The sequence below is a fragment of the Giraffa tippelskirchi genome, chromosome 13 (genome assembly GCF_054371585.1).
Source record: "Giraffa tippelskirchi isolate mGirTip1 chromosome 13, T2T-mGirTip1v1.2.pri, whole genome shotgun sequence".
Lineage (NCBI taxonomy): Eukaryota > Metazoa > Chordata > Mammalia > Artiodactyla > Giraffidae > Giraffa > Giraffa tippelskirchi.
In genome coordinates this window covers 16,075,016-16,100,523 of record NC_137287.1, presented here as the reverse complement: position 1 = coordinate 16,100,523, position 25,508 = coordinate 16,075,016, and the positions used below count along the sequence as shown (strand labels likewise).

The 25,508-nt window shown below is 47.2% G+C and overlaps 1 protein-coding gene across 4 annotated transcripts; it reads left to right on the top strand.

Annotated features, from left to right (window-relative positions):
• The first annotated feature begins 1,052 nt into the window (after positions 1–1,052).
• On the top strand, positions 1,053–25,508 carry SGF29 (SAGA complex associated factor 29). Of its 4 annotated transcripts, none has more exons than XM_081553206.1 (11): positions 1,053–1,167; positions 6,892–7,047; positions 14,709–14,798; positions 16,870–16,945; positions 17,170–17,242; positions 22,629–22,693; positions 23,673–23,802; positions 23,877–24,023; positions 24,244–24,279; positions 24,373–24,535; positions 25,303–25,508. In XM_081553206.1, the coding sequence occupies exons 3-11, from the start codon at positions 14,724–14,726 to the stop codon at positions 25,417–25,419; spliced, it is 882 nt and encodes a 293-aa protein (XP_081409332.1). In that variant the 5' UTR covers positions 1,053–1,167; positions 6,892–7,047; positions 14,709–14,723; the 3' UTR covers positions 25,420–25,508. The 4 variants fall into 4 exon arrangements, with proteins under 4 accessions (XP_081409332.1, XP_081409331.1, XP_081409333.1 ...); XM_081553205.1 differs by having other exon boundaries at positions 6,892–7,572; XM_081553207.1 differs by lacking the exon at positions 6,892–7,047 and having other exon boundaries at positions 23,673–23,790.

Sequence of the window (25,508 nt, the reverse complement as noted above, 5' to 3'; positions counted from 1 at the left end):
GACTGTAGGGTTTTTTTACATAGAAAGCGCCTGAAGCCCTCATGTAAAAAGCCAGTCTTCAAGCAGGAGAAAGCAAAGAGGTGAGACAGATGAGAGCATGGCCTTCAGCAGTGCAACTCTGTCTAGGGAGGAATTAGTAAAAGGATTAGTAAAAGGAAAGAACTCTGTGTAACTCTCTCCAAGTGCCCTCAAGCACCCTTCAGTGAAGATTGCTATGGCTTTTCAAGGCTCTTTGGGAAAGCATTTCAGATGTGTTAGATGAAGAAGGATAGACAAGGAAGCCCCAGATTTCTTTGCCACATTGTAGCTTTCTCAGAAGGGCTTCCCAGGTAGTTCAGTGGTAAACAATCTGCCTGCCAATGCAAGTGCCCGCGGGTTCAATCCCTGGGTGGGAAGATCCCCTGAAGGAGGGCATGGCAACCCACTCCAGTATTCTTGCCTGGAGCATCCCATGGACAGAGGAGCCTGACAGGCTACAGTCCGTAGGGTGGCAAAGAGTCAGACACGACTGAAGCAACTTAGCACGCACGTGCATGTAAGAAATTAAAAGATACTAGGATGTAAACCATCATAGTTAAATACTTGTTCCCAGAACTGTAGTACATTCCTGGAAAGATCCCCTAAAAGCATGATTTCTGCGTCTACAGGCATGCTTGCGTCTACTTATTTTTTAAAATTAAAAAATAAACTATTTTTCTAGCAGTTTTATGTTTCCAGAAAAATTGAGGCCGAAAGTCCAGAGAATTCTCATACACCCACTGCTCTCCCTTCAATCAACAATCTTATCGCTTTAAAAAAAAAAGTATTATTGTCTTATAGAGGCTTCGGGGAATGGGAAAGGATACAGAAAACACACAAAGACCCTGATTTGGTAAAATAAGGTTCGGCCGAAAAGCCGGGAGCAGTGTGTCAAAGTGAAAACTACATTTCCCAAAGGGCAGCGCGGCACGTCACAGAGGATGACGGCGCATGCGTAGAGGGGTCCTCCGCGCTGCGGCTAAGCTCATAAAAGGGAAAAAGATTGTGTGGGTGTCGTCCTGCCGCGAATCTTCGAACGTAAAGGGCGTTGTCATCTGCAGACCCTGAAGAGCATTCGAGGGACCGCGCGCCTGCTCCCGCCGTCGCAGTTTCCAGCGCGACGTGCTTGTCCCACCCGTGGCTCTGTAGGTAGGTATGGGTCGCGGTCTTGGACACCCCCCATCCGCCGCACACCCCCGCCCGCAGGATGGCAGGAGTGGAGGGACGAGGGTCTCCATGCCCCGGCCTCGCTGAGGCGGCGCTTGAGGGGCGGCGCGCACGCGCCTTGGAGGAGAAAGGCGGGGCGCCGGGAAGGAGGGCTGGTGTCGCCTGTCTGTACCGTCTGCGCGTGCGCCCGCCCGCCCTGCGCGGGTGGGAAGCAGTCGCACGTGGAGCTTGGCGAGGTGGCCAGGGGAGGTGGGGTACCCAGGCCAGGTGCGAGAAGACGAGGGAAGAGGATGGGCCCTAAACCTTGGTAGCATTTGTTGTTTGCTCACGATGTGCCCATCTTAACCAAACAACCTCATTCTTCATTCATATTTCTCCTGGCGCCTCGTTTCTCTGCCCTTGTTTGCAGCCAAAATTTCGGCCTGTACTCGCTAGCACTTTTTCTTCTCCAAACTCACTCCAGTCGGGCCTGGGCCCCCAACCCTTCCACTGAATAGAGCCTTGTCAAAGCCACCAGTCATCTCTAGGTCGCCAAATTCAGTGTTTAGTTCTCAGACCTGTAGCAGTATTTGATGCAGTTGATCTCTTTTTGCTATGGAATGTGCTGAAGTGTGACAAAACTTGGAAGGAAGAGTATATAGATTTTATAGTTTGCAGGCTTGCAGTGGCAGCTCGACTACTTGTATTTTCTGAGTTACCCAGCATAACTTCACCCAGCTGAACTGCCGCTTCCCCAACTGTAAAGAAAGTGTGCTTGTAGCATTGATGTAGGCTTAAATGAGAGTCACTTGTGTAAGCTTCAGTACCAAAGCCTGGTAGGTATTGGGTAGGGGTGCAGGGTGGGATGGGTGGAAATCATCAGGTCTTCTTAATTTTAAAAAGGAAGCTCATTGAGGGACTTCCCTGGTGGTCCAGTGGTTAAGAATCTGCCTTGCAATGCAGGGGACTCAGTGTTTGATCCCTGGTCAGGGAACTGTGATCCCACATGGGGCATTAGGCCCAAGCACCAAAACTACTGAGCCCACAGCCACAACCAGAGAGTCCATGGGTCCCACATGGTGCAACAAAGATCCCATGTGCTGCAGCTAAGACCCAATGCAGCTAAATGAATGAATGAATAAATATTTTCTAACAAAACAAACTAATGTAGATTCTTACTGTTGGTGGCTAAATTGAGGGTATAGGATCTGAATGTAGTCTTGGATGCCTTGCTTCCCTTTGACTCATAACAAAGCTTTTATTGTCCTAAGTCCTATGGGATTATTTTTAGAGTGGTTTAAGTATAGACTGTTCTCATTTGTTTGTTTGAGAGGGTCAGACAGCAGTTTTAGACTGGTTATTTAGCAGTTACTATGTACTTTTCCTTGCAGCCGTGGACCTTATGAATTACCTCTTTTTAGTCAGACTTCTCAGTTGCAGGTAACAAAAAGGTAGCCCAAACTAGCCTGAGCAGAAAAGGAGTATCTGTTGACTCTAACTAAAGAGTCCCAGGTGTACCAGCTTCAGGTATGGCTGTATCCAGAAGCCTTGGTTATGTCACCAGTATTTTCTGTGTCTTTTCAGCTCTGCTTTCCTCCATGTTGATTTCTCCCTCAGGCAGGCAAAAATCTCCATCAGTTCCAAGCTTCTATGCTACTCTCTTAGCCAACAGAAAGAGGTCATTTTTTTTTTTTTTTTGGGTAGATCACTTCAGCAAGAGATTTGAAATTGATGTTGGCCAGATTTGGGTCACATATCTCTTCAAGATCCAGTCGTGCTGGATCTTTCGTGGACCCAGGTGGTGTACCCAGCCTTGGAGCCAAGATGAGGGATGGTTTCCCAAAGGGAAATTAGAGTACTATTACAAGACCTAAATGTTTACTTAGGAAAAAGGAACAGGTGTCTTTAAAAAGATTCGCATATGATTGCTCTTAGCAGTTTTATTCATAATGGCCAAAAATGGACATAGACGCTACTCAGAGAAAATAGGTTAAATAAACTGGTTTGTTCATACAATTGATGCAACTCAGCGATAGAAAGGAACAAACTCGTAATATACACAGCAACACAGATGAATCTCAAAACACATTAAGTAAAAGAAATCACTGAAGTCTACGGATGGCATGATTATATTTCTGTGAAGTTCTGGAAAAGGCGTAACTAGTCTCTAGTAGAACATAGCAGAACAGTGGTTCCCCTTGTGGGTAGAAGTAGAAAATCTGGAAAGAAAAGGGTTCTAGGACTCAGAAGGTTTAGGGTTACTGGGCCTTGCCTCAAAATTCATAAGAATTCTGAAACCCTTATGGGGATTACATAACTGCTCCTTGGTTTGAGACTAATGCTGAGATCAGCTGGGACCTTGAGCTTGGATAATAGGCAGTTTGGCCTGAACATTCAGTTTCCTCCCAGCTGGGAGCTCCCTGGCCTTTCAGTTAGCTCTGGTTCCACGTCTGTGTTCCCACTTGTTTTGCACCAGCAAGCTTAGTGTTCTCAGAGTGGAGAGCTACAGGAACCTTTACTGAGAGTGTATTTTCTGGGGAAATTCAAGTTCACAGCTGACTGGATCTGGAGATAGCAGTGTGTGCATGCTCAGGCACAGTGTTGTGTCTGACTCTTTGGGACCCTATGGACTATTGCCGGCCAGGCTCCTCTGGCTATGGCATTCTCCGGGCACTTGCCTGGAGTGGGTTGCCATTTCTTCCTCCAGGGGATCTTCCTGACCCAGGGATCAAACCACATCTCTCATGCGTCTCCTGCATTGGCAGGCGGATTCTTTACCACTGAGCCACCTGGGAAGCCCAGAGATAGCAGTAGTTTATTGTAAAATCATAAAATGAGGTACTTCTCCCAGGCAGGGTGCTACCTAGTGGGCAGAGCTCAAGCAGGGGAGGGCCTTTAAATGGTGGCGGCCGTGATCACTCCCCCATGCTTGGGATGTGTCAGCGTTTTCTGTTGCTTGTGCCTTTGACTGCTTTGCTCAACTTAATAATACAGTCCCCTGTCTTTTCCTGACACTGCCTTGTCTACACTTCAGAATTACTTCACATCAAATAGAAATGAAGTGAGATGAGAGCATTTAAAAAGTCACAAGTCAGCGTTTTTTTGTGTGTGTGAGTGCGTCCTGACAGTTGGTGTAGGGACTTCCTCTGCCTTAAGATGGGCCTCTCGTCAAATTCGGGGCCCTTCCCACCGCTGCCTTCTGGTTGCAGGATGAGGCCCTCCCTGGCTTGGTATTTGACCTACCCCTCCTCCAGACCACGTGGGTCAACTTTTTCAATTGTTTGCTGACAGTTTCAACCGCAGTTTCGTGTGTCTGTTTCTCCATCTACTCATTGCAAAAGGTTTTATGAGACAGCACTTTTTTTTTTTTTCTTAAATATACGTGGGATCTTTGTGGAGAAATACCCAAGAAACAACAGTGTTTGCTTCAAGGAGTGGGTGATTTCCTGACACTACTTATCAGTGGGATTATTGATGAAAGGGGCTTGTTGATGACAGCAGAGATGACTATTCTTGCCTATGGAGCTTTCTAGGCTGTTTGGAGAAGAAAAGATCTACCTACATGTACTGGCTGGAAAGCTGTTACAGATCTAGGTGAAAGCGTTAGTCACTCAGTCGTGCCCAGCTCTTTGTGACCAGGCAAGGATACTGGAGTGGGTTGCCATGCTGTCCTCCAGGGGTCTTCTCAACCCAGGGACTGAATGCAGGTCTCCTGCATTGCAGGCAGATTCTTTATCTTCTGAGCCACTAGGGGAGCCCATAGGTCTAGATAGGTTCCAGGAAAAGTCAAATAAGAGTTAAGTTAGGCTTCTTTAGAGTTAGTCAGACAAGACCAGTTTTGAGCTGGTTGTTGAGGAAAATGTACCCTGACGAAGAGGGAAAGGCTGAGTCTTCCCTGGTGGCTCAGTGGTAAAGAATCCACCTGCCAGTACAGGAGACACAGGAAACATGGATTCGATCTCTGATCCAGGAGGATCCCACATGCTGCAGAGCGACTAAGCCCATGTGCCAGAACTACTGAGCCTGTGCTCTAGACCCCAGGAACTGCAATTACTGAAGCCCATGTGCCCCAGATCCTGTGCTCCACAATGAGAGAGTAGCCCCTGCTCGCCACAGCTAGAGAAAAGGCCGCACAGCAGGGAAGACCCAGCACAGTCAAAAACAAATAAGTAAAAAAAGAGGGAAAGAATGTGCCTTTCAGGCTCTTTGGAGGGCAGGGTGGAATGGGACAGGACATCTGTGTTTGAGTGTCTATAGATAAGACACACTGGAAGGAATGTCAGCAGATGATGACACTAGATAGGCCTCAGGGCTGGATCCCATCCTTCACCCTCCTGTCCCTTATCAATCCTGTTCTCTTATCCTGGGACTTGTTCTGGTGTGCTCCTGCCCCTCAGTCAACATGCATCCATTTCCTCCACCCCTGTCTCTGGGTCACAGCCCTGCTAGCGGGGAATTGCTGTCTTCATTGCTACCACACCCCTCCTGCGTGGTCCCTCCCACTGACAGTGTCCCCCACCCCAGGTCATCAGTAACACCCTATTCCATTCTGGAGACAGTCCTTTTCTGTGGCGTGTGGTATTATCAGTAAGTGAACCATGAAGTTTTTGAGATTGCATCCAAGTACTGCATTCCGGACTCTTTTGTTGACCATGATGGCTACTCCATTTCTTCTAAGGCATTCCTGCTCACAGCAGTAGATATAATGGTCATCTGAGTTAAATTCACCCATTCCAGTCCATTTCAGTTTGCTGATTCCTAGAATGTCGACATTTACTCTTGCCATCTCCTGTTTGACCACTTCCAATTTGCCTTGATTCATGGACCTAACATTCCAGGTTCCTATGCAATATTGCTCTTTCAGCATTGGACTTTGCTTCTATCACTAGTCATATCCACAGCTGGGTGTTGTTTTTGCTTTGGCTCCATCCCATCATTCTTTCTGGAGTTATTTCTCCACTGATCTCCAGTAGCATATTGGGCACCTACCGACCTGGGGAGTTCACCTTTCAGTGTCCTATCTTTTTGCCTTTTCATACTGTTCATGGGGTTCTCAAGGCAAGAATACTGAAGTGGTTTGCCATGCTCTTCTCCAGTGGACCCCATTCTGTCAGACCTCTCCACCATGACTCGTCCGTCTTGGGTGGCCCCACACGGCATGACTTAGTTTCATTGAGAGAGACAAGGCTGTGGTCCCTGTGATCAGATTGGCTAGTTTTCTGTGATTATAGTTTCAGTGTGTCTGCCCTCTGATGCCCTCTCGCAACACCTACCATCTTACTTGGGTTTCTCTTACCTTGGATGTGGGGTAGGTATATCTTCACGGCTGCTCCAGCAAAGTGCAGCCGCTGCTCCTTACCTTGGACAAGGGGTATCTACTCACAGCGGCCCCTCCTGACCTTGAATGTGGAGTAACTCTTCTCCTTGGATGTGGGGTAACTCCTCTCAGCCGCTGCCCCCCGGCCTCAGGTGCAGGGTAGTTCCTCTCGGCCCTGCCCCCAACACACAATGTTGCTCTAATGCTCCAAGCACACCCTTGCCCCAGAGCATTTGAACTTGCTGTTCCTTTTATCTCGTTCATTTTGTTTTGTCATATTCCCTAACTTCCCACAGGTAAGCTTTGTATTGTTCACTGCTGTTTTCTTATGGAATGGGCTTGGTTCCAAATAGGAAAACGAATACCTCAAGGCTGTATATTGTCACCCTGCTTATTTAACTTATATGCAGAGTACATCATGAGAAACGCTGGGCTGGAAGAAATACAAGCTGGAATCAAGATTGCCGGGAGAAATATCAGTAACCTCAGATATGCGGATGACACCACCATTATGGCAGAAATCGAAGAAGAACTAAAGAGCCTCTTGATGAAAGTGAAAGAGGAGAGTGAAAAAGTTGGCTTAAAGCTCAACGTTCAGAAAACTAAGATCATGGCATCTGGTCCCATTACTTCATGGGAAATAGATGGGGAAACAGTGGAAACAGTGTCAGACTTTATTTTTGGGGGCTCCAAAATCACTGCTGATGGTGATTGCAGCCATGAAATTAAAAGACACTTACTCCTTGGAAGGAAGGTTATGACCAACCTAGATAGCATATTTAAAAGCAGAGACATTACTCTGCCAACAAAGGTCCGTCTAGTCAAGGCTATGGTTTTTCCAGTGGTCATGTATGGATGTGAGAGTTGGGTGGAGAAGAAAGCTGAGCGCTGCAGAATTGATGCTTTTGAACTGTGGTGTTGGAGAAGACTCTTGAGAGTCCCTTGGACTGCAAGAAGATCCAACCAGTCCATCCTAAAGGAGATCAGTCCTGGGTGTTCATTGGAAGGACTGATGTTGAAGCTGAAACTCCAATACTTTGGCCACCTCATGCGAAGAGTTGACTCATTGGAAAAGACCTTGATGCTGGAAAGTATTGGGGGCAGGAGGAGAAGGGGATGACAGAGGATGAGATGGCTGGATGGCATCACCGACTCTATGGACATGGGTTTGGGTAGACTCCGGGAGTTGGTGATGGACAGGGAGGCCTGGCGTGCTGCAATTCACGGGGTCGCAAAGAGTCAGACACGACTGAGCGACTGAGCTGAATTGAACTGAACCATGAAGTTGCTCAGTCATGTCTGAGTCTTTATGATCCCATGGACTATAGCCTTATCAGTCACCTTCTCACATAAACTTTGAGGGAGATTACTGTTTGGAAATGTCCTTGCAGAGACAGGGCAGAGGGAGGAGGTTACCTAGGAGTGGGTGGGGACAACAGCCGGGCTTGAGCCCTGAGGAGCGCCAGCATTTATAATTCTAATTATTTATGTATTTGGCCGTGCTGGGTCTTTGTTGCTGTGCGGACTTCTCTCTAGTTGCAGTGAGCAGAGGCTGCTCTGTAGTTGAGGTGTGTGGGCTTCTCTCTTTGCAGAGCACAGGCTTTAGGACACGCAGGCTTCAGTCGTTGCGGCACGTGGGCTCAGCATTTGTGGCTCACAGGCTTAGTTGTGGCTCCATGGCCTGTGGAACCTTCCCGGATCAGGGATCGAACCCATGTCTCCCGCATTGGCAGGCAGATTCTTTATCACTGAGCCACCAGGGAAGCCCAGCTCCAGCATTTAGAGAATGTTCAGAAGGGAGATCAGCCCAGGAGACTGAGGAAGAGCTGGGATGAGCTGTAGGCAACCCACACAGCGGGGAGGCCCTGAAGCCAGAGGTGGAGGAGGGAGGGGACACCTATGCCCACATGTTGACACATCAGGTCAGACAAAGCAGGAAAGGATCCAATGCTTTGACCTGTAGGAAGTGATTCATTTTTTTCGAGTACATTTTCGCTGGACTGGTGAGGATGAAGCTAGCTTAAAGTGAGTTGAAGAGTGAAATGGGGGTGAAGAAGTAGAGAGGCACATGCTTGGACAACTGATTTTGAAGTGGAACAGGGCTGGGTCCGTGAGGTGAGCATTCGGTTTAGAAGCTCTTATTTATTTTTAAGGTGGGTCCCTGCCCCAAAGTGTGCTTGTTTGCTCGTAAAGCATAGGAAAAACATGTCAAGTGGTGCAAGAGGAGACAAGGTTCACAGCACAGATGAGGGAGGGTTTGGTCTTCAGTAAGTGCAAGGACAGTCGTCTGTCTTGAGGGGAAGGTGGAATGGAGCTCTGCTGCACTGAGCTCATGGTTTTGATGGTGGGATCATTCCCAGAGACCTCGTGATCTCTGGCTTGTCATCTGAGCAAAGTAGGAACCTTGGACATCAGTAAAGGGGACCCAAAGTCAGATATGAGGGCAGGAGCAAAGAGGAGAGAAGAGGTTTGAAGTGTCCAAATTATCAGAGAAGGTAACTGATTTTTTTGGTAACAGAATGGGAGTGCTTGCTGTCAATGTTTGTATGAACTAAAACCCACTTGTCCATTTGGGGGACTTCCCCCTGTTTTAATATGCACAGGGTAGGCATGTAGAAGGCAGGTGGTTCCGACCAGGATTCTGCTTTATGTGGCAAGAGAGAGCAACCCTTTTCCATGCTGATCTGGTCTTTCCCAGGATCTTCCCACGGGACTCATCCTGGGTCCACACCCTCACCTTGGTTGTGGTTCAATGGGGGCTCCTTCCCCCTTCCTCTCTGCTCACTCAGAAGATCATCCATAGCCTCATCAATGACCTTTATGCTAATCATCCTCAAATTTATCCACTTTGAATTTCTTAAACTCTAGATCCCTGATTTCATGTGGTTCTGATTAATACAACTAGACTTTTTTTCTTAAGGGACATGTTATTCTTTGTATTAAAATGCATTATATAAGGCCTGCAGTGGTAAAAATAGCACTGCACATGTGAGGGAAAAAAGATATATCACAGCTAAGTTGAACTTCATAAAAACTGAGAACATGTGCTTTAAAGGACACAATTCAATAATCACTTTTATAAAACCAATAAAAATGGGCAAAGGGCAGTTCTCCCAAGAAGATACAAAAAATGGCATTTAAACACATGAAAAGATGTTCAACATCATTAGCCATCAAGGAAATGCAAAGCAAAACCACTGGTTAGCATTTCATACCCACTCAGATGGCTGTAATCAAAAAGACAGATAATATTACATGTTGATGCAGATAGCAGAGATATCAGAACCCTCCTGTGTTACTGATGGAGATGTAAATGGCACACCCACATTGGAAACAGTCTAGCAGTTCTCAAAAGCTTAAACATAGAGTTACCATATGACCCAGCAGTTGCACTCCTTGGTATGTGCCCAGAAAATGAAAACATGTCCACAAGTATTTATAGCAGCATTGTTCATAATGGCCAAAAAGTGAACCCAACCCAAATGTCCACCAGTTGATGAGTTGATATACAAAACATGGTATATGCAAACATGGAATAGTATTGAACAATAAAAAGAAATGAAGTGCAGAATAGTTCAGGAAGAGGCAGAAGGTAAATATTAGTGTTTGCCAAGGGCTGGGAGAGATGGAGATGTACATGTATTTAAAATGTACAATTCAGTCAGTTCAGTTCAGTCACTCAGTCGTGTCCGACTCTTTGTGACCCCATGGACTGCAGCACACCCGGCTTCCCTGTCCATCACCATCTCCTGGAGCTTGCTCAAACGCATGTCCATTGAGTTGGTGATGCCATCCAACCATCTCATACTTTGTCATCCCCTTCTTCTCCTGCCTTCAATCTTTCCCAGCATCAGGGTCTTTTCCAGTGAGTCAGTTCTCATCTGGTGGCCGAAGTATTGGAGTTTCAGCTTCAGCATCAGTCCTTCCAGCGAATATTCAGACTGATTCCCTTTAGGATGGACTGATTGGATCTCCTTGCCGTCCAAGGGACTCTCAAGAGTCTTCTCCAACACCACAGTTCAGAAGCATCAGTTCTTTGGTGCTCAGCTTTCTTTATAGTCCAACTCTCACATCCATACATGACTACTGGAAAAGCCATAGCTTTGACTAGACGGACCTTTGTTGGCAAAGTAATGTCTCTGCTTTTTAATATGCCATCTAGGTTTGTCATAGCTTTTCTTCCAAGGAGCAAGCATCTTTTAATTTCATGGCTGCAGTCACCATCTGCAGTGATTTTGGAGCCCAAGAAAATAAAATTCAGTGGTTTTTAGTATATTCAGTGTTGTGCAGTCATCACCACAATCAATTTGAGAACATTTTGATCACTTGGCCAAAAAGCCTTATACTCATTAACAGTCACTCCCCTTCCTTTTTCAACTATCTCCCCCTGCCCCCCATCCAGCTTTCTGTGAACTTGCTATTTCATATAAAGGGAATCATATAATATGAGGTTTATTGTGTCTGTCTGCTTTCACTTAGCATGATGTTTTCAAGGTTCATCCATGTTGTCGCATGTATCACTACTTCATCCCTTGTTATTGTAGTAATATAGTCTGTTGTATGAATAATACCACATTTTACTTAACCCAAACCAATTCATACAGTTTCTCCATGTCCTCAGCAGCAGTTGTTTATTATGTCTTGTTTTTGTTATAGCCATCCTAGTGAGTGTGAACTGGTATCTCTTGTGGTTTTGATTTGAATTTCCTGATGGCTAATGATACTGAGCGTCTTTTCAGGTGCTTGTTGGCCATTTGTATATCTTAGGAGGATTGTCTAATCAGATCATTTTTGTATATGTTCTGAGGTAAGGACCCACATTCACTCTTTTACATGTGGACATCCAGTTGTCCTTGCACCATTTATCAAAAAAGACTATTCTTTCCCCATTAAATTGTCTTGGCAACTTTGTGGAAAATCAGTTGACCATGGATATAAGTTTATTGGTGGTTTCTTGATTTTGTCCCATTGATCTTTATGTCTACCCTTATGCCAGTACCATACCATCCTGATTACTATAACTTTGTAGTATGTTATGTAATTCAAGATTATTTTGGTTATTCTGGATCTCTTGGATTTTCATGTAAGGTTTCAGATGAGCTTGTTAATTTCTGCAAAGAAGACAGCTAGGATTTCAATAGGGCTTTTGTTAACTATAGATCATTTTGGGGAGTAATGCTATTTTAATAATATTAAGTCTTCTGATCCATGAATATGGATGTCTGTTTATTTAGATCATCTTAATTTTTTTTAAACAGTGTTTTCTAGTTTTCAGAGTAAAAATTCTGTACTTTTCTTATTAAATTTATTCCAAAGTATTCTTTTTGATGCTATTGTAAATGGAATTTTTTCTTAATTTCATTTTTGGATTGTTCGTTGCAACTTTAACTTTTATTTTGTATTGGGGCATAGCTGATTAACAGTGTTGTAATAGTTTCAAGTGAACAGCAAAGGGACTCAGCCATACATAAACATGTATCCAGGGTTTTCTGTGTACAAGGCTATGTCATCTGCAGATGGAAGATAGTTTTACTTTTTTCTTTCCAATCTTGGCTCTTTTATTTCATTTTATTGCCCTAGCTAGACAGAATAGTGTTGACTTGCTGCTGATCTTAGCGGGGAAAGCTTTAAGTTTTTCACCAGTAAGTATGATGTTATCTATGGGTTTTCATAGATGCCCTTGATCAAGTTGAGGCAGTTCTCCTGTATTGCTGGTTTTTATATTACTTTTTAAATAAACAAAAGCAGAGATTTTAAGAAGATATGAACATTTACATACAAAGAATTCAGTTTACTACTAGGAGAGGTGGGGAGATTCAGTGTGAATCTTTGTGGATATGGTGATGTATTAATTGAACCACTTTTCCCAGAAGGTAGGGGGATCATGTCAAATTTCAACATCCTAAAAATTTTTCTTTTTTTCTTCCCATCTCCTTTTCTCTTTAGGCATGTATCCATGTTTACCTAGTTACAAAAACTTACTTAAAAAATTTTTTTAAGGTGTAGTTGATTTACAATGTTGTGTTGATTACTGCTGTACAACAGAGAGATTCAGTTATACACACACACACACACACACACACACTCTTTTTTCCTTAATTTTTAAATTCATTTTTTATTTATTTTTACTCTCTGGCCACGCCATACAACTTGTGGGATTTTATAGTTCCCCTGACCAGGGATTGAATTAAGGCTCTCAGTAGTGAGAGTGCAGAGTCCCAACCACTGGACCACTAGGGAATTCCCAAAATTCTTTTTTAAAATATTCTTTTCCGTTATGGTTTATCATAGGATATTGAATATAGCTCTTGTGCTATAGAGTATGATCTTGTTATTCATCCATTCTATGTATAAAAACTTATATCCACTAGCCTCAACTGCCCACTCCATCCCTTCTCCAGTCCCCTTCCCCTTGGCAACTACCAGTCTGTTCTTTGTGTCCATGATTCTGTTTCTGTTTCATAGATAGGTTCACTTGAATCATATTTAAATTCCACATATAAGTGATATCATACGGTATTTGTCTTTCTCTTTCTGACTGACTTCACTTAGTATGATAGTCTTCAGTTACATCCGTGTTGCCACAAATGGTATTATTTCATTCTTTTTTATGGCTGAGTAGTATTCCATTGTATACATGCACCACATCTTCTTTATCCATTCATCTGTTGATGGACATTTAGGTTGTATCTTTGCAAAATAGTAACTTACTTTTAAAATCACCTATTATTGCCTTTTATCCTGAGTATCTACTGTTGCATTTTATTTTCATCAGAATACATTTATCTTACCTTAAATCAGATACTTTTAGTAGTTAATTTCTGTTCCCTCTACAGTAAAAAGAAAAAAGTAACAGTGCTTTATGACTTGGAAAGTGTCTTTATATAAGATCTTATTTAAATCTTCATTTTACAGATTGAAAAAAAGGGCAAAGTGAAAGTCACTCAGTTGTGTCCTACTCTTTGTGACCCCATGCAGTATACAGTCTATGGAATTCTCCAAGTCAGAATACTGGAGTGGGTAGCCTTTCTCTTCTCCAGGGGATCTTCCCAACCCAGGGATCGAACCCAGGTCTCCCGCATTGCAGGCTGATTCTTTAAGCCACAAGGGAAGCCCAAGAATACTGGAGCGGGTAGCCTATCCCTTCTCCAGCGGATCTTCCCAACCCAAAAATCGAACCAGGGTCTCCTGCATTGCAGGCGGATTCTTTACCAACTGAGCTATCAGGGAAGCAAAGTTAAAACAAACAAAGGCGGGAGGAGGGTAAACCAGAACACTTGAATCCATTGGTCAGGATAGTAGCAACAGAGCTGGGGGTAGGGTGCGCTGCTTTTGGAAGGCACTTACTAAGTACTCCTGACTTGTTTGAACATACCAAATACAAACATCATTGGACTGGGGAAGAATTCCAGGACCACTTGCCACTGTATTAGTTTCCTAGGGCTGCTGTAAACAAATGACCATAAACTGGATGACTACAAACAAAAGAAATGTATTCTTTCACAGATTTGAAGGCTAGAATTCCAAACTCAAGCAGTTCTGTTAGTTGCAGAATCAAGGGTAGGGTCCTTCTTGGGAACTCAGAAGGAGAATACGTTCCATATTTATCTCCCAGTTTCTAGTGATTACCAGCAGTCCTTGGCACTCCTTAGCTTGCAGCTGCCTAGCTCCAGTCTCTGCCTCTGTCAGATGGCCATCTTCCCTCTGTATATGTCTCTCTCTCCCCCTGGCATTCTCTCTGTGTGTGTCTTTGTTTCTTCTCTTACACAGACACAAGACAGATTGGATTATGTGTGTGTGAGTACACAGACATGTCTGACTTTTTACAACCCCATAGACTGTAGCCCACCAGGCTTCTCTGTCCATGGAATTTTCCAGGCAAGGAAATTGGAGTGCATTGCCATTTCCTACTCCAGGGGATCTTCCCGACACAGGAATTGAACCCACGTCTCTTATGTCTCCTGCTTTGGCAAGCAGATTCTTTACCACTGTGTCACCGGGGAAGCTACATGAGCCCCCAGGGAAGCCCTCATGTTGGATTAAGGCCCACCCTTTTCCAGTATGATCTCATCTTAACATACATCTTAATTACATCTGCAAAGACCCAGTTTCCATATAAGGTCACATTCACAAGTACCAGAGGTTAGGACTTCAGTGTCCTAACCAGAAGAATGGTTAAACCCACAACAGCCACTAATAAGTTCTCTTTTCCTCCCCTCCCCTGCAGGCGCCCTTGTATACCATGGCCCTCGTGTCTGCTGATTCCCGAATTGCAGAACTGCTCACAGAGCTCCATCAGCTGATCAAGCAAACCCAGGTAAAAAGCCACAGCCCTCCACTCCTAGGGGGGATTGTGGGCTGTGATACTGAACTGTGGAGGGGGCAGGGGTGGTTGTGTTCAAAGAGATTGGACATGCCAGAACCACGATGATGTCGTGAAGGTGAGAGGAGGAGCATGTAGGGTATGACTGCCGTGTCTGTTGGATTTTCTGTCATGTGCAGGATTTCATGGTTCTTTTTGGTAAGTAACAGCAATATTGCGATACTGAGCTATATTCACATACAGTTCACCCATTTAAGGTGTACAGTCCAGTTTGAATCCAGTATTCAAACAGTTGTGCAACCATCACCATCATCAATTTCAGAACATTTTCAAAACAGCGCCGTACCCAATAACAGTCATTGTCCATATGCCTCCACCTTCTTGTTCCAGGTAAACAGAGACATTCTTATCAGGCAAAATATTCCAGGTGTGTTAGAGGTTATTTTCCAAGAGCTGGTCAAGGGCCAACCCTGTTTTGGAATGCCCAGTGTTTGAAAACCATGGCCTGCTGAATTAATCCTTAACTGCACACCCACCTTCTAGCCCTTGGCCTAGGCTCTGTTACAGCAAAATAATCATTTGAACATTTACATTTAGTATAGCATTTATAGACGAGGGCATGGCAACCCACTCCAGTATTCTTGCCTGGAGAATCCCCATGGACAGAGGAGCCTGGCGGGCTAGAGTCCATAGGGTTGCACAGAGTCGGACACAACTGAAGCGACTTTGCATGGATGCATGCATAGCATTTATATAGCAGATAAAGGTATACCTGATATAATAGTATCAGGATGAATACGCTTGACATTTGCAGGAATCCTTGTGGGGTTAAGCTAGACTTAAAGAAACAACTAAATCTGTTCTTTAGAACCATTACATGCACTTTCATATTTTTGTCCTAATTTGATTACCCAATTTCCTCCTTTATCTTCCACTTTCTATACCTTATGATAGATTTATGTGAAACTGTTTAGCATCAAAATTAGCTGATGAGTCAAATCCAGTTCCTCCTCAGGCCAGTCATCTTTTACCAGCGTTTCATTCTCAGAAGACTTTGACTCAATCTCCTAAAACATTTGGTCATCAGTATCAGTATTAGCCTATGATTTACTTAACAAAACGTAGTTAAATCTTACTGACAGTACCAGTGTGTTGTAACATAATGAAGTGTGGTCATAGTAAAATTGGTTTCATAATAGAACAGATCAGTAAGAATTACAGAGCAGTTTCTTATGCCTTTGCAATAGAATTGGCCCTGCCCATTTACCAGATTTATGAACAGGCTTTAGTACAGTTGGCCATAATTCAGTTATTTCTGAATTAGTGAGCTGTTTCAACTATGTGGGTATAACTACATTCACTCTTAACTCCATTTTGCCAGATGGCTACCCCCTCAGGTTTTTAGAAATTCTGACATAAAGGTTAAAAGGTAAAGTTACAGTTTCTTTCTTAGGAATCATCCTAGCTCCCAGCATCTTCACTTGCAGCTTTGGTCCTAGGATCACTGATGTGGGGAAGAATTGTATCAGCTTCCTTCCCTGCCCTCGCTTCCCCGGATGAATTGATCATAGATACATGTGTTAATTTCTCTCAATTCTGTTCCATTGATTTATATGGCAGTGTCACACCATTCAACTACTGCAGCTTTGTAGAAAGTTCTGAAATTGGGAAATGTGAGTTCTCCCATGTTATTTTTGTTTTTCTTTTTCAAGATTGTTTTGGCTGTTGTGGGTCAGTTGAATTTCCACATGAATTTGAGGATGAGCTTGTCAGTTTCTGCAGAGAAGTCAGCTGGAATTTCAATGGGGGTTGCATTGAATCTGTGGATCACTTTGTCTTTTTTGATAAAGGAGCGTCATTAAATGTATAACTTGTGATTGAACTTTAATGCCTTTTGTGCTGCTTTTGCATTAGGTGGGGGAAAGAATCCTTTTGAACTTAGGGATTTGGAAGTTGGATTTACAAAATGAGGGCCCTGTTTATGGGGCCTCTGGCCAGGGCTGTAGGGTAGCTACCACAGCAGCATGAAGGGCCGCCTCATGTCCTGTCGACCTCGTCCTTGCAGGAAGAGCGTTCGAGGAGTGAACACAACTTAGTGAACATCCAGAAGACCCACGAGCGGATGCAGACCGAGAACAAGAGTGAGTAGCTGAGCTCAGGAGAGAAAGGCGAGGAGAGGGGTGGGTGCGAGCCAAGACTGGCTGTCCTCATTTTCAAAAGCGACTTGTGTGTGTATCTGCCTGATCTGAAATGAACTGCTGCCTAGGCCTGAAGGACAGTTTTCACTCGGGCCAGGTGACCCAAGATGACCCAGGAGACAGATGACAGACTCCTATGCATCTGTCTCCCTGTGTTTACTCTGCAGTCTCTCCCTATTACCGGACAAAGCTGCGTGGCCTCTATACGACTGCCAAAGCCGATGCGGAGGCTGAGTGCAAGTGAGTACTGTGCCTCTGCTCTGCCGTTGCCTCCTCCTCACCCAGGCGCTGGGCTGTAGGAGCCCATGGCCCCAGCCTGCTCTTCTTCCCAGGAGTGAGCAGATCCTGACTCCCAGCCTCTCCTGTAGGGCCCAGCTTCTCTAGAGCCCACTCTCATCCCTCTTCCCTGGCCCCACTGTTGTATAAATGGCAGAAGGGCGTAGATCAAATCCCAGCGCTGCCGTTTTCCTACCACTTGACCTTGGGCGGTCTCTTGAGCTGAGACTCAGTTACTCCATCTTTAAACTAGGGATAATAACTCCCTATAGAATTGTCAACGTAAAATGTGGTAATGCATGTAAAGTCACTAATACCTGTATTTTTCAAACTGTTTTGACCATAACCCATGGCGATGTCTGGTGCTGGGCAGTCTCCACAGAGACACACAAGGATAGTGAGGGGCTTGCCTTCAGGGGCAAGCCATCCAGAAAGGAGAGATGCCCTAAAAAAGTTACAGGACAGTGTAGTTGGTGGGCTGGCAGAGAGGTGCTCACTGGGCCTCAGAATCTGGGACCCTCTCAGGGAGGAGGAGAAACTTGAACTGGGAATGGGTAGGCAGACAAGACGGAGTGTGCCAGGGCCGTGGAGGAGCGCCTGTAGGGCGCGAGCATTTGGGGAGTGAGAACTAGCCCCGTGTGGCTGGGGGAGGGGAGGGCACGATGGGGAGGGCCTCCAATACCCGGACTTTATCTTGGAGGCAGTAGGGAGCCAAAGATGGTATCAGAGCAGGAGAGAAATGCCCAGCTGCCACACAGAGAATAGACCGGGTGAGATTCAAGTCTAGCTTGGAGACCAGGCATAAGATATGATGGAGTTGAGCTGAGGCCGTGTCAGTGGGGCCGGAGAAACAAGGGGCAGGTTCTGAGATCAGATTGGGGCCCAAGTGGGAGAGGAGAAGCTTTCCAAGGTTTTTAACTTAGACAAAGGGGTCTGATGGGGCTCCCCATGTCAGGATGGGGAGCAGAAACAAAAGGGTGGGGCTGACTGGCGGGGAGGGGACACAATGAATTCTGGTCGGAGATGTTGCTTTCTTGGCTTTCAGGCCTGCCTTTGCCCACCCCCATCTTCTTCCCATTGGAAGGATTGGAAGGTTCATTGTGGGGCCCTTTCCCACTAGAGGGCCTGGAGTTTGGCTTGTATAAGTCAGAGTGACTCACACTCATTTGACAGTAAAAGGCAGACGTTCCCTTCCCAGATTAACTGCCGGCAGGGTGAGGCGACAGCTTCTGCAGCCAGATGGTGTGGGCTCCTCTCTGGCCTCAGCTTTCCAGAGTTTAACACTTAAAGCTTGTTTCAGAAGTGCAGGTCCCTGGCTGTTGTGCTGCCATTTGACTTTTTCAGACTCTCAGAACTTCTTACATTCAATCACTAAATATTAAGTAAGGAGTCCTCCCTTCCAGATACCACGCTGAGAACAGAAGAGCGAGTGAGGCGGATAAGACGCCAGCCCTGCCCGCAGGGAGCTCTGCATCTGGGTGGGGGAATCGTGGTGGTTTTTGTGCCCACGTGGCACTGATCTGGGTGCTGCGGTGCCTGTCAGCTCTTCTCCTAAATATTTGTGGTAAACCTCTCGGGAAACTGCAGAGGCCCCAGGAGTCCACGCCGCTTCATCAGCTACTCTGCTCTCCCTTCATCTGAGCCCTCAGCTCTTCCGAGCCAGTTTTCCTCCTGCTTTTGCAGAAAACACAAAGGAGCCCCTCTGTCTTCATTTAACAATCGTCTCTTTTGGCAGGAGTCAAAGGAGATGGATCAAAGATGTCACTTTTCGTGTGCCAGTGGAGCCATTCCAGGGGGGACAAGATATTTTCTTTTTCTTTTTTCAAAATGTATTTTTTAAAACTTTCTATTTTGTATTGGAGAGTAGCCAGTTGACAATGTTGAGATTCCCTCAAGTGCATAGCAGAGTGACTCAGCCATACATATACATGTATCCATTCTCCCCCAAACACCCAGACTGGTGGGAACAAGATATTTTCTGACACTGATTCAGAAGGCATTTCTCTGGATGCAGCTTCAGGAGGGCAGAGTGTCAGGGATGGTGTCCTCCATGACTCTGTGGCTACAGATACTAACAACCTCGCTCAGAGTTCCATTGAAGGGAGGTAGTTTGATGAGTAGTTAAGCCAGTACAGGCAGAGGTCCAGTTTAACTTTGTGAGGCCCTGGCCTCAAACGTTAAGTGCCTGGAGCAGAGAATGAACGCCTTAGCGCCTGGGCTGTCTGTCTGAGCCAGGCGCTGAGGTCTGGTCAGCAGGCCGCTTGCCTGTGGCCACATGCGGCGTGGACACCATCCTGAGGTGCTGGCCAGCGGCGAGGGCTCTCATCTGGATCCATCACAGGATGTGTCCGCTGGGAAGCCGGAGGAAGGTATGGTCCCTCCTCAGGCCTGACAGGGTCACACACAGACACAGACCAGTTACAGGGTGGCAGAGAAGCCGTGTACCTGAGAGTCTAGAAGTCTATTGTGTTTATCTGCCTGCTGGGCCTGGGGCTGAGGGGGCCGGGCAGCCAGCGCTGCTGCTAGATTCCTTCAGTAGATGGCCAGAGGGTAGGCAGTTCCCTGGGCGGTTCCATCTGTGCAGCACCCCTTGGCTTATTAGCTGCTTTCTGTCTGCCTCTGCAAGCACAGTTCCAACTATCTCAGCAAGAGAGAAGAAAGCCCACAAGGAATTTTAACTCATTTTCTTTTTAACAGTTCACTCTAATCAGATAATTACTGTGAACTAGTATGCAGCAGTACTGGATTACTTTAAAGAGCCCACACTGGTTAGGCCCTTACCAGTGGTTGGGGAGGGAAGTTAGGGCTCAAGGTTCTTGGCTGAGGACCCTTCAAAGGATCAGCCAGAAGAGGCCTTTCCTCCATTATCCCAGGGGAAGCAAGCCTCTTGGGGTGGCCCTTCCCTGAGGGGTGCTGACAGGCTGGCAGGCTGCCTGCTAGAAGGTAGGGACCCATGCTTTGCTGGGTGGTCATCCTGATTGACTTTCTGGTTGGGAGAGGCAGAAATTTCAGTTCCAGAAAACTGCTCTTGAAATAGTAAATGATCTTAAAACATTGTTTCCTCAGATCTCACTAGTGGAACTTCAGTAACTTTGTTGTTCATGGAGGAGCCTGGTAGGCTGTAGTCCATGGGGTCGCTAAGAGTCAGACATGACTGAGCGACTTCACTTTCACTTTTCCTGTTCATGCACTGGAGAAGGAAATGGCAACCCACTCCAGTATTCTTGCCTGGAGAATCCCAGGGATGGCGGAGCCTGGTGGGCTGCCGTCTATGGGGTCGCACAGAGTCGGACACGACTGAAGCGACTTAGCAGCAGCAGCAGCAGCTAAGCTGTGTCAGACTCTTTGCAGACCCCATGGATTGCAGCAATGTTACATTCCTTTCCTTGGAGATTCACAATGCAAATTAAAGTCGTAAAGGCTATGCCAAGTTCTGCAACAGTTTAACTCAGTATTTCACAAATTTACCTGCCAGTGGAATACATTTACACACTGGTTCTCAAGTCTGGCTGTGCCCAGAGGTTCTGCTTTAACCAGGGTGGAATTCATGCATTGGTATTAACTTTTTATATGATCAGACTTAAGTAAATATATTTTTACCACATTTGCTTTTATTGTTCTCTGTATAGTCAAAAAAATTTTTTCTGAACCTTTTATGTTGCAGACGCGATACCTAATGCCTCTTGACCTCTAAACACATCAGTCAGCATGTGCTTTACAAAAGGCCATTCTTAAACAACCATGACACATTTCTCAAAATTATGACATTATGCTGATTATTACGCTGATATAAAACTATTAACTGAGCTACAGATCTTATTCAGATGACCTTGATAGCAAAAGAACAGAATAGTTTTCTAGTGCAGGTTGGTTTTCCTGTCTCTTTAGTCTCTCTCAATGTGGAATGGTTCCCGGGCTGTCTCTGCTTTTCATGACTTGGACATTCTGAAGGTGATAAGCCAGTGTAGAATCTCCCTCAGTTGGGTTTGTCTGCTGTTTCCTCGCAATTAGATTCAGGTTTTACGCTTCTGGAAGTGATGTCCTCCGTCATCATATTAGAAGGCAAAACTCTGACTGGTAAAGGTAGGCTCTTCCAGGTTTCTCCTCAAGTTAAGGCTGTTTTCCATTGTGTAATTGACAGGTATCTTAGATACTTTGAGACTATGTACATAGCCCATTTCGCATCAGACCCCCCCACTAGTTTTGGCATCTGCTGAGGATTCTTACAACAATTAGGATTCTTTTTAAAGAGCTCCCCAGCGCATTCTGCTGTCCAGCTAAGGCTGAGAACCATGCCATCAGTACCTGACAGAGTATAACTTAGGACGTAACTACATAAAAGGATGTCCTCCCAACAGGCCCAGAAGCAGTGATCAGACTTTCAAAGTCCCCTTTGGCCTCCTGGCTTTTACTCCTCTGCCTGGTTGCCCTGTGTCCCAGTGCTCGCTCACAAGCCCAAGGTGGCTCTGGTCCCCGTGTCTGACGCCAGCCACGCTGAGCTTCAATGCTCTGAGCCTGTAGCAAGATGTTCATCCCTCGCTGCTTCTGTTTGCCCAGTTCCTTCTGCCAAGGCCGCCCCTTGCCCAGTCTTCTGGCCTTTGCCTGACAAGTCCACAAGAGTCACACCCTCTGGGACACCTTCTGTGACCCTACTGTGCTGTGTTCTCATGGGTCTCATGCTGAGCCAAGGCCTTCCTTAACACATGGGTTTTTACTAAAAGTTTGCTAGAGGAGTGGGCCGGAGAATAAATGATCTGAAGTGGATTCAGTGCTGCTTACTGCTGTTGAACTACTCTCTGGGGGAGGTTCCCCAAACTCTGGGGTGAAGAAGCCTTTTTCCAGCAAGGATTTGTGTGCACTTCTGCTGGGTTTCTTGGGTCCCGGCCACTCTGGAGCCCCCATAATTGAACTCCAGGGGTTTCCAGGGGCTGGGGACAAGTTCCCGCCACCCCCAGCCCTGCTGTGTGCCGAGACAACTCCCCACAGTCCTCCGGAGTGTCTCCTCTTACGTGTGCCACTAGGGCAGACCCCGAATTCTAAGTTCTGTCCCCCGAAATCCCAATTGTTAGAGGCTGCCAGCACCCCACAGCCCCTCCACAGCGTTTGTCTGATGCCTTCAGGCAAAGGCAGCCCCCCACTTCGCTTACCAGCCCTCTTAGGTCATTTGTCCCACTACTTCCTCCCGTCTCATCCGTTCTTTTGTGCTTTTAAGAATGAAAAGTACACACTTAGGGTTGATGGTTTCCGGCAGCAGGCTTGGTCCGAGCTGGCCAGCCTGCCGTAATGAGAAAAGGAAGTCCGTGCTTTGTGCTTCACGCAGACCTCTTCTCTCCCTTCTCCCCGCCCTCAGCATCCTTCGGAAAGCCCTAGATAAGATTGCAGAAATCAAGTCTCTGTTGGAAGAGAGGCGGATTGGTGAGTTAGAGACCAGCCGGTGGAGTGATGGTTCCTGAGAGCACAGTCAGTCTCCCTGTGGGGGCGCCTGTGACTTCAGTCCAGTGGGATCGTCCGGGGGCTTCGTCCAGAGAAACAGCAGCCTGGGGCTGGGAAGGAAATGGGGATGGTCTCCAGTGCTCCCTGCGGGCCACGCCAATTCCCCTGCTCTGTCTACAGTCTGGGGCACTTACCCCCCCACCCCCTTTCCTACTGCCACCTCCCATTTCTTTCTTTTTTAAACCCACACCCTCAGCCATGAAAGTGCAGAGTTCTAACCACTGGACTGCCAGGGAATTCTCCCCCATCCCATTTCTTGCTCTGAGGAGAACCTGGCTGTGTGGAGAGCTGCACCCTGGGTGAATTGAAACCAGCCTTCTGCATGGAGCTTACCTACACGAGGCGCTGGCTTCCATATCCCTCAGGCTGCCGGGGCCTTCCCAACTCTCTTGCCCCAGTGAACCCACAGTCCACACCTTCTCATCCATCAAAAATGCTGTCACACCGCCAGCTGGGTTTGTATGAGGTGGCTGGGTGTGTTGAACTATGCCCAAGGAGATCAGAGGTCTGTCCACATTTGAGTTTGTTTTTAAAAATTTGTTGTTGTTGAACTACAACAGGTTAATAGGAAGGTACCCAGACCTGAACATGCAGCTTGTTAAAACTTTCCACTAACTGACCAAAATGTTACTGGCACTCAGATCAAGAGCTAGAACATGACCACTGCCCCACAACCCCAGCTTCTGCCCTTTCCTGTTCCTTTCCCCTGGCGGCTTCTCCACCTGTCAGTCTGGGCGATCTCACTGCAGACATCTTGAGAAAGGGGCAGGATGGCACGCAGGCCCTTGGTGCTCCCTCAGGCCGGGGTGCTGCAGGCTGAGCTCTGACGGCCCAATGTGGGGGGCTGGGGTGGGCATCCTATCTCTGATGTCTTGAGGGCTCACTTCTCTCTTTCCCACAGCGGCCAAGATCGCGGGCCTGTACAATGACTCGGAGCCTCCTCGGAAGACCATGCGCAGGGGAGTGCTCATGACCCTGCTGCAGCAGTCAGCCATGACCCTGCCCCTGTGGATCGGGAAGCCTGGTGACAAGTGAGGGCGGGCCCCGGGTAGGTAGCGGCTGGCAAGGCAGGGGCTGGGACTGAACATTTTAATTCTGTCCTCAGACCCCCGCCCCTCTGCGGGGCCATTCCGGCTTCTGGGGACTACGTGGCCAAACCTGGAGACAAGGTGGCTGCCCGGGTGAAGGCTGTGGACGGGGATGAGCAGTGGATCCTGGCTGAGGTGGTCAGTTACAGCCACGCCACCAACAAGTGAGTGGTCCCCCGGCCCTGTGGGCTGCTCTCCCGTCACCAAAGCCGCATGGGCTACGTTCTCATCCGTCTGCAGGCTGGGAAAAGAGCTACACCCCTAGGTGCCTGTGGGGACCAGGGGGCTGCTTCCCCACCCCGCCCTCTTCCCCCTTCCTCTTGACTCCTCGACTTGGACTGTGACCCTTTCTGCATCCAGCCCTTTCCTTTCATCTGCCTGCAGGTATGAGGTAGACGACATTGATGAAGAAGGCAAAGAGTGAGTGTGCTGGTGTGGAGGGGGGCCGTGGAACCCTAGGGGCGGCCAAGCTGTGGGGATGGGGCCCCCACCTGACCTCGGCCCCACCCCCAGGAGACACACCCTGAGCCGCCGGCGGATCATCCCACTGCCACAGTGGAAGGCCAACCCGGAGACGGACCCCGAAGCCTTATTCCAGAAGGAGCAGCTTGTTCTGGCCCTGTATCCCCAGACCACCTGCTTCTACCGCGCCCTGATCCACACACCCCCGCAACGGGTAAGGCAGCCCCCACAGGAGAGGCCGTCCCTAACATCAGGGCCAGGTGGCCAGACGGCTCCTGGCGTCACCTTCCACCTCCTTCCCCTCTTGTCCTCATCTCACAGCCTCTCTGAGCTTGGAGGGCCCTGCAAGCTGCCCTCTGTCTTCTGCTTAGTCTGCCCTCCAGCCCTGCCCTCAGGCAGCGCTGGCCCACCCTCCTCTTCCTGAGCTTCAGAGCCTTAGCGAGCCCTGAGCCAAATGGACGTGATGCGGACACTAGTTTAACCTCACTTTTGCATTGAGATGGGAAGTTCCATGCCCAGGGCCTGTCTTGCAGCCCATAACTCCAGCCCCACTGCCTTTTCCTTGGCTGAACCACTTTCTCTTGTGCTCTTAACCACATGGCTGATGCCCTGGTCACCTGATGACAGTTTAAAGGCTATTCTCACCTCTTTCTCCAGGATCCTTGCTGTTGCCCTCTAGGTTGTCCTTGATCCCTTTAACCTAGGCTCCCTGGTACTACACCCTCCAGTTACGGTCCACCCGTGTAGGTGGTGGTCTCCTTGCTCTTCATCCCTTACCCTTGGCCTTTTGTTGCTGAGGAAAGAGTTCTGTAGTAACAGGGACTGGGTTCACACATCTCCACTTCTTGAGTGACTATGAGGACAGGAGCGTCTGGGGGCCACGAGCCAGAGGTTCCTGTCACTCTAAGCTTAGTGGTGGTCTGGGGCGGGGGGCTCGCCTGGAGCTCTCTGACCAGTCCCTCCTGTCTGTCTCTGCTGCAGCCCCAGGATGACTATTCCGTCCTGTTTGAAGATACCTCCTATGCAGATGGTTACTCCCCTCCCCTCAATGTAGCCCAGCGGTATGTGGTGGCTTGTAAGGAGCCCAAGAAAAAGTGAAGTGGCCTAGCAGACTCGCAATCAGCTGATACCCTCAAAGGGGGACGCAACACAAGATTTTTTGATCAAATAAATATTCTTCCTCCTTG